We start from the raw sequence: 9,468 nt of genomic DNA on the forward strand, positions 1-9,468 counted from the left end.
CTAGTCGTTCTAACGCTTCATCTTTCGTTTTAGCTACTCCCATAACATCGTCAATGTAAACAATTGCGAATGTGTGTGCCAACGGACCCAGGGCTTTTATTATAGCACGCTGAAACACAGAAGGTGCGTTCTTCAGACCAAAGGGCATATTTAAGAATTCGTACTGTCCATCAGGTGTAACAAAAGCCGTTCGGTCAATTGAATCTGGGTGTACTGGGATTTGGTAAAATCCACTTGCCATATTTATACACGAAAAGTACCTTGCACCACGAAGACGAGCTATTTGATGCGAAATAAGAAGCAAAGGATATTTATCGGCAATTGTATTGTCATTAAAAACGCGGTAATCTACACAAAGACGATCTGTGCCATTTTTCTTCTTAGCCAGCATCATGGGACTAGCGAATGGTGAACAGCTGGGACGAATAATTTTTGATGTAAGCAATTCATCAATTTTGCACCGAACGTGCTTCCTCTCATCTTCGCTAAGCCTATAAGGTCGACGTTGCACAGTCTTTTGTGGATCTATTAGCCTAATTTTTAATTGGCCTGTCGTCACACGAGTCATTGGAATTCCGTCGATAAACCTATCAGAGTGACATCTCAACATATTGTTCAATATCGTTGTTTGGTCAAGTAACAGCAGAGATAACACCGACGGCTGCGGACATCATCCAACAGCAGAAAATAACAATCATAATTACAGCCTAAGAGCAAATAGTTTTTTTTGCGCGCTCTTTGTAAGCTGCTGTCCACTCTCCTTCTGAATTGCTTTGCTTGCATTGCTGCCCTTCGCTCTAACCGGCGAGCGTCTTATTGGAGTTTCGTTTCGATTCGCTTTACATATTGTTATAAGCTGTCAGTCGTTCGTTTTGATCGCAACCTAGGCACAACTAATTCGAGTTGGCTGCCAAGCAACAATTTAAAACTTATAAATTCTAATAAGTGCCCTGCGCGGCAAATAAATCCATTTGAAAACTAATCTAAGTGTTTGAATTTCGCTGCACAAGCAGTTAGAATTAATTGGTTGCAAAAAAGCTTGCAACTACACATTTTGGTGACCCCGACGTGATCTTTCTTTCTTTCATTTTTTCTATTTTTTCTTGTACTTCGTTCTTGTCGTGTCAACGGACAGTTATCAGTTCGGGCAAAGCTGTGTGGTGAGCCGTTTGCTTGCGCATCTGCATACAGTTGGTTGTTATACATAAACGCCGTAGCAAATCCCCGCTAATCGTTGCGCGCTATAACCCGCTATACGCTATCTCGCTCGAACGAACACTTGCGCGATCAGACTTGTATTGTAGTTCGGCTGTGTGAACCTTGTTGTGCGCTACATTCATAATGTTTGATGAAGGTGCAAGTGCAAATGGAAATGATGAGGCGACATCAGCTAGTCAAGTGGCGGTTGGAACCCAGGCTGCTGTTTTTAAAATAAAGATCAAGAATTTAACTGATCGACTCAATAGATTGTCCTCGGAACTTGATCCCGCTCGACTTCGCGATGTTGATGACTACGAGCTGCAAGATTACATAAGCATGGCATCTGACTTGCAGGCGAAATTTGAGATAGTCTGTGATGGTTTGTTGGAGGTGGATCATGCCAGCGTTGATGAGGATCTTCAGACAAGTTTTGAGTCAACTATTAGGCAGCTACGGCTGTCCCTTCAACGCGAGCGCGGAAATCGAAGCAAGGTTCAGCAGATTCCGCATTGTTCCACCTTCAATTCAGCCGCAGCCGATGACTCGCGTTCTACCTTTGTTGTTCCAAACCACTCTCGATTGCCTCAACTTAAATTGCCGGAGTTTAGTGGAGGCTACACAGAATGGGCCGATTTCTCGAACCTGTTCACCACGGTCATTGACAAGGATCCGTATTTGACCAACATTGAAAAACTCCAGCATCTACGGTCATGCCTTAAAGGAACAGCGCTGGATACAATTCGCTCATTGGAAATTTCAAACGCAAATTATGCTGCCGCTTTAGAACTGCTTGATAAGCGTTTTAATAACAAGCGTCTTATTTTTCAGGCACACATCTCTGAAATTTTGGGTTTGAGAAAGGTGGACAAGGGCGCGACTGCACAGCTGCGCGAATTTTCAGATAAGCTCAACTCTCATCTACGTGCTTTAAAATCGATGGGCAGTGTGGAACAGATCGCCGGTTGCGTCATAGTACATACGTTGCTGCAAAAACTAGATAGCGTTACGCAGGCTAGCTGGGAGGATGATGCGCCGTTGGACGTCATACCATCATGCGAGCGGTTTACAACCTTCATAGAGAGGCGTTGCCAAAGGCTGGAAAATGCGGATCACGCTACGGCAATGTACACGCCTAGCTCCCAGGTGGGCCAGAACAACAGTAGTAGAAGAACGTTTGTAGTGACTAGGAATGGAACGAGTGCTTGTGTGTTTTGTGAAGTCGCAGGCCACTCTATTTATAAATGTTTGCAATTCGCAAATTTATCGCCCTTGCTGCGCCTTCACGAAGCCAAGCGGCTTGCGCTGTGCCTAAACTGCCTGCAAAGGGGACATCAGCTGAGAGTCTGCGGCTCCAGCGCTTGCAGAGTTTGTGGAAGCAAACATCATAGCTTGTTGCATCTTGGCAACACAAGCAGTCACATCGCTGCTTCTAGCCCAAACAATGCTCAAGATACCGAAACTTATTCGTCATCCCAAAACACCTTGGCGGCACTTTTATCTTCGCCTCTCACTACCGCCCAGCATCTCAAGCACGATGTGGTCCTGCTTGCCACTGCCGTCATCAACGTGAAAAATCGCGCTGGCTCCTTGGTGCCTTGCCGTGCGTTGCTCGACTCTGGGTCGCAGTTGCACATCATCACCTCTCGTCTTGCTCATCAGCTCCAGCTGCGCAAATTCAAGTCAACAGCAATCGTCTCTGGCATTGGTGATGCAGCATTTGCGTCCGATGGGTTTTCGGTCAACATCAATGTCAAATCTCGAGTGTCGGAGTATTCCACATGCATCCCGGCCTTGATTGCACCATCCATCACCGATAATCAGCCTGGCTTCACTCTTGACCCTGCATCATGGAACATTCCATCAAATATACAACTAGCTGATCCTGAATTCTTTAAATCTCAGCAAATCGACATGTTGATTGGAGCCAGTCTGTTCTTCGATCTGCTATGCGTCGGCCAGATTAAACTAGCTGCTGGACTGCCGATATTGCAAAAGACTCGCCTTGGTTGGGTGGCTACGGGAGGTGCCTCACATGCTGGAAAATCATCATTCATGGCCATGAGATCAATGGAGAATCCAGATCTGCTGGTTGACTCGCATCTGCAGCCTAATACACAGATTGATGAATTAATCCGTCGTTTTTGGGAATTGGAAGGCTGCACCGACCCTGAGTCCTTACCAAACAAGGAGGAACGCGACTGTGAGGCACACTTTCAGGCCAATTTTAAACGTCTGTCGACTGGCGACTATTCAGTTCGTTTACCGCTACGTCTAGGCATGTATCCGCTGGGTGACTCCTATCAACAGGCGGTTCGTCGATTCCTGAACTTAGAAAGAAAACTAGACCGTAATCCACTATTGAAACCCCAGTATGCAGCATTTATCAAGGAGTATCTTGACTTGGGTCACATGTCACTTGTTACCTCAGCTGCACTGGGCCAATGCAAGTACTACCTGCCACATCACTGCGTGCTGAAGGAGGATAGCACTACAACCAAGCTAAGGGTCGTGTTTGATGGCTCAGCAGTTACTACCTCTGGACACTCGCTGAATGATGCACTGATGGCAGGTCCTACCATCCAACCGAAGCTGTTTTCGATACTGATGCGGTTTCGTACATTTGCAGTCGCCCTGACAGGCGATATATGCAAAATGTATCGATGCGTACGAGTCGAACCCGCAGACAGTTATTTTCAATGTATCTTGTGGCGTGAGTCTCAGCATCAGAAGATACAGATTTACAAATTAGACACCGTCACCTACGGCACAAAACCAGCATCGTTTCTCTCAGTGCGAGCTATGCACCAACTGGCCATGGATGAGCAGAAAACTTTCCCTATTGGCTCTGACATTGTTAAAAGAGATTTCTACGTGGATGACCTCATTTCTGGTGGTAGCTGTGTTCAAGAAGCAATTGAGATATTGAAACAAACATCTGGACTACTCGCCAAGGGGAACTTTAGGCTGCGCAAATGGTGTTCTAGCGACACATCTGTACTCCAAAACATACCGGAAGAGGATAGAGAAACGCTGCTTAAGTTTGACGATGGCAGTGACATCACGAAAACGTTAGGCCTCGTTTGGGATCCCGCTTCAGACTGTTTCCTTTTCTCCTTCTCTCCACTGAGGTTGCCCTCCAGACTGACAAAACGGTCAATACTCTCCGCAATTGCTCGCTTTTACGACCCCCTTGGTCTTGTTGGTCCCGTAATAACAAAATCGAAAATTTTTATGCAGGATCTCTGGAGAGAAAAGCTGGACTGGGATGAGAGCCTGCCCGTACACTTAAGCACAGCCTGGGTCAACTTCTGCGCTGATTTTGAGTATACTCAGCAATTCCAGTATCCCCGTCGAGCACTCTCATCAGACAGTACAGTGGAGATTCACGGATTTTGTGATGCCAGCCTAAGCGCTTATGGAGCATGCGTCTATACAGTCTCAAAGTGCAATGGCAACACCAGCGTGCGTCTCTTATGCTCCAAATCGCGTGTCGCGCCTGTGAAAACCATCACGGTACCAAAGCTGGAACTCTGCGGAGCTGCATTACTGGCTCAACTTCTCAGCGAAATATGCCAAATGAAAGTGTTCGACTGTCGGTATTACTGTTGGTCAGACTCTGCCGTGACTTTGGCTTGGATTCGCAATGATGCTTCGAAATTCAATGTTTTCGTTGCCAACCGAGTCGCAGCCATCCAAGAGCTCACCACTGGAATGGAATGGCATCATATTCCCACCGAATTAAACCCGGCGGATATAATTTCACGAGGAGCGCTGCCTAGTGAGCTCTTCCGGTCTCCATTATGGGCCCATGGTCCGAGTTTTCTCAGTAAGGGAAAGGAAGAGTGGCCTGCCTCCTGTGTACCTGTCGAATCCTTACCAGAACTTCGACACAAGGTACTCCTCGGAACTGCAGCGCAACCGGATCTCTCGATTGGTTGCAAGTTCATCAATTCGTTTTCCAAGCTGCAGCGGGTCTTTGCTTATGTTTACAAATTTGTAAATCGAATCCGAGGAGCTGAACTAACCGTTGACCACTTGCATCATGGCACACATTGGTTGCTGCGGTCAGTGCAAATGGCTACTCTCAGCGATGACTACAAGGCATTGAAGGAAGGAAGGCATGTCAAACCGTCTAGCTCAATGGCCTCTCTTGCGCCATTCCTTGACGACTTCGGCCTACTTCGCATCGGTGGACGGCTGAAAAACTCGTCGTTGGACTTCTCAGCGCGACATCCGATTATATTGCCCCGTCAGCATCCTGTGACGCGAGCAATCATAGTTTACTTTCATAAACGAAACTTACACGCTGGACCTCGCGCTTTATTGTCTTCGATTCGGCTCCAGTACTGGCCCATTGGCGGTCGAAAAACAGTCTCCAGTATTGTTGCCAAATGCATAATCTGTTTTCGTGCCAAGCCACGATTGGCCGAGCATATAATGGCAGACCTACCAGCTGATCGTCTTAATACATCGTATCCCTTTATGGTCACTGGCGTTGATTACTGTGGACCATTTTACTACAAGAACGAAGTGCGCAACAGGCCACCAGTGAAATGCTATATCAGTCTGTTCATATGCTTCGCTACAAAGGCGGTGCACTTAGAGCTTGTAAAGGACTTGTCCACAACATCGTTTCTAAACGCCCTAAAACGTTTCATCCTGACTCGCTCTCGACCTTCAAGGATCTGGTCTGACAATGCGACAAACTTCGTAGGTGCCAAGAACGAACTAGCAGATCTGAACCGCCTGTTCCTGAGAGACGAGCATGTCAAGGCCGTTAACGAGTTTTGCCTAACCGAATCAATTGAATGGTTGTTCATCCCTCCTCGCTCTCCGCACTTTGGTGGACTATGGGAAGCCGCTGTGAAGACTGCTAAGCACCACTTTTATCGATCTGTTTGCTCTTCCATTTTGGATTTCGATTCGCTGCAGCATCCAGGTGATCTTGACGTCTTGACACCCGCACACTTCCTGGGTACAGCGCCATCTTCATCATACATTGAGCCCGATCTAAGGCAGCTTAACTTCAATCGGCTTAATTATTTTCAGCGCGTCACATATCTCCAACAAGTATTCTGGGCCCGTTGGCGCGAAGAGTATTTGACGCTTCTTCAACAGCGCTCCAAATGGCGCACTCCTCAGCCTGGACTCTCCATTAACGATGTTGTCCTTGTAAAGGATGAGAATCTACCGCCGCTGAAGTGGCCACTCGCCAGAGTGCAAGAGCTGATCTCTGGATCTGATGGGGTATCCAGAGTTGCTGTGCTTCAAACTGCGACTGGAGTCATACGTAGAGCTGTACGAAAGCTGTGTTTGCTGCCCAAACAGGATGATGTTGAAAGCCCTTGCCTTCCAACGGGGGGAGAATGTTTGGTCAAGTAACAGCAGAGATAACACCGACGGCTGCGGACATCATCCAACAGCAGAAAATAACAATCATAATTACAGCCTAAGAGCAAATAGTTTTTTTTGCGCGCTCTTTGTAAGCTGCTGTCCACTCTCCTTCTGAATTGCTTTGCTTGCATTGCTGCCCTTCGCTCTAACCGGCGAGCGTCTTATTGGAGTTTCGTTTCGATTCGCTTTACATATTGTTATAAGCTGTCAGTCGTTCGTTTTGATCGCAACCTAGGCACAACTAATTCGAGTTGGCTGCCAAGCAACAATTTAAAACTTATAAATTCTAATAAGTGCCCTGCGCGGCAAATAAATCCATTTGAAAACTAATCTAAGTGTTTGAATTTCGCTGCACAAGCAGTTAGAATTAATTGGTTGCAAAAAAGCTTGCAACTACACAATCGTCTTATCAGAATCATTTAAATTGGTATCAGAATTTATGATTTCTTCATACTTCACTAGACTCATAACATTTACTCTTTTTGTCTTATAAAAGCAAAATTTATCTGTATCAATTAATACACCAAAGCCCTGGCTTAAAACCTCACGGCCAATCAACACTTCATGCTTCAAATATTTGTCCATAACCACATGTAATAAAACTTCTAAACAATATTGTTCAATATTAATATTACTCATAACTTGCAATGTGCTACAAATTGAATCGTTTCTTATGCCATTTAAAGTTACAATATTGTGAAATCGTTTTCCGGTGAATTTTTCCGCAACACTCTCCTTGACCAGTGAACATTCGGCTCCAGAATCGAAACAAATGAAATAGACTCACCGGATAAGGTTATTGTTCCACTTGGTGGAGCTACTGTACAAACATCAACTCGCTTCTCGTAGCTCTTGCTGTTTCCACCAGTACGATTTTTGGGGCATACAGAAGCCACATGTCCGATTTCATCGCACTTAAAACGTTTAATTTAGGATAGCCGTACTCAGCAAAACTCTCTCCTGTTTTGGGACGTCCGTTCAAAATGTTCATCAGTATGGCAGAAGTTGTCTCAATGCCCACGAAACTTTGGATGAATAGTTCCTTAAACTGCAGCCATGTGATGCCAGCGAAGCATATTTGGGACAGCCATTGCGATGCACTGCCTTCTAATGCTTTGCTTAACGCAATCACAAGCGCACTTGTGCTCTTGGTGCCTGCATGGATTTTATTATTTCCATTAGATTACGATTTTGCTCTTCTAAGGCTGCCCTTAATAAGTTAGAGCTGTCCTCTTTTGGCGGAGCTAATCCCACTTCTGATGTCGGCGGCAGGGGTATGTCAGTCGGCGGCAAAGGTATGTCAGCCATGTTGATACTTCTGATGATTGACGCGGCTGCACAGCGAGTTCCGATCGGTTCAAATACCCAAGCTCAACTGACCATGTCAGCCTTCGCACTCATGTCGTAAACTCACTCATGACGAGTGAATGTAGCCATCTCTGTCTTACTCAAGACTCTTGGTATCTTACCATCGAACCTCACTCAGCAGCAGAGCGTCTCTGCCTCTGCTGCCGTGCTTTCGTTCAATATCAGCTAGTAAAGCAAAAGCAGGGAATTCCCCGAATCCCCGAATTCCCAGAATGCTACTGAGAAATGTACCCGCGTACAATTACTAGGAATCACACTGCGACACGGCCTTCCTGACCTATCACACTGCGACATATATGTATGTGATGTTGGAAGAAGAGGGTTCATGGTATTCCCTAGTCGGGAGTTCGGCTCACGCCGAAAATCTAATATCTTTGCAGACATAATACTTATAGTGGTTTGGCCGTATCTGAAAGGCAGAGGGAAAAATATCTTAAATTCCAAAACAGTTTCCATACAACTTAGTTTTCGACCGATCGTGCCTATATCAGCTAGTGTACCGATCTTAATAGGATTTTGCATTTATATGAAGAGCATAGTAAAACTAATAAATGTCCAGTTTGGTCAAGATATCTTGAAAATCAAAATGTTTTTTCATACAACCTAATTTTCCTACGGCAGCTTTATGATTTCGTGGTACCATATTAATAGGATTTTGTATATATATGAGGAGTATAGGAAAACTAATAAATGCCGAGTTTAGCTTAATTTTCGACCGATCGCTCCTATGGCAGCCTTATGTTATAGTGGTCCGATTTTATTATAATTTTCCTATTTATGAGGACTATAGTAATACTAATAAATGCAGAGCTTGGTAAAGATATGCTGAAACACAAAATGTTTTTTCATACTACAATTAAATTTTCTACCGATCGTTCCTATGGCAGCTACATGATATAGTGGTCCGATCTTAATATGATATTGCCTATATATGAGGAGTATAGTAACACTAACAAATGCCGGGTTTGGTCAAGATATCTTGAAAAACAAAATGTTTTTGATATAGTGGTACCATATTAATAGGATTTTGTATATATATGAGGAGTATAGTAAAACTAATAAATGCCGAGTGTGGTCAAGATATCTTGATAAACAAAATGTTTATTATTACTAAAACTTAATTTTCGACCGATCGTTCCTATGGCAGCTATAAGATATAGTGTTCCGATCCAGTTAGTTGTGACATATGTGCCGCGTGCACAAGAAAGAGGGACCTCTGCAAAATTTCATTAAGATAGTTTCAACACTGAGTGACTAGTTCGCATAGAAACAAACAGCCGGTCAGACGGATAGACGGACACGGCTGTATGGACTCAGCTGTTGATGCTGATCAAGAATATATATACTTTATGGAGCCAGAGATGTGTCCTTCTATGCGTTACACATTTCACGACAAAATTATAATATCCTCTGCAAGGGTATAAAAAGATATCACACTGCGACATATATGTATGTGATGTTGGAAGAAGAGGGTTTATGGTATTCCCTAGTCGGGAGTTCGGCTCA

The 9,468-nt window shown here is 44.7% G+C and overlaps 1 protein-coding gene across 1 annotated transcript; it reads left to right on the plus strand.

The window, feature by feature from the left end:
• The first annotated feature begins 1,341 nt into the window (after positions 1-1,341).
• Positions 1,342-8,002, plus strand: LOC138911609 (uncharacterized). Its single transcript, XM_070210987.1, has 3 exons — positions 1,342-1,854; positions 2,029-6,447; positions 7,799-8,002. The coding sequence occupies exons 1-3, from the start codon at positions 1,342-1,344 to the stop codon at positions 8,000-8,002; spliced, it is 5,136 nt and encodes a 1,711-aa protein (XP_070067088.1).
• The last annotated feature ends 1,466 nt before the right edge of the window (positions 8,003-9,468 follow it).

This window comes from Drosophila virilis, unplaced genomic scaffold, assembly GCF_030788295.1.
Source record: "Drosophila virilis strain 15010-1051.87 unplaced genomic scaffold, Dvir_AGI_RSII-ME tig00001662, whole genome shotgun sequence".
NCBI lineage: Eukaryota > Metazoa > Arthropoda > Insecta > Diptera > Drosophilidae > Drosophila > Drosophila virilis.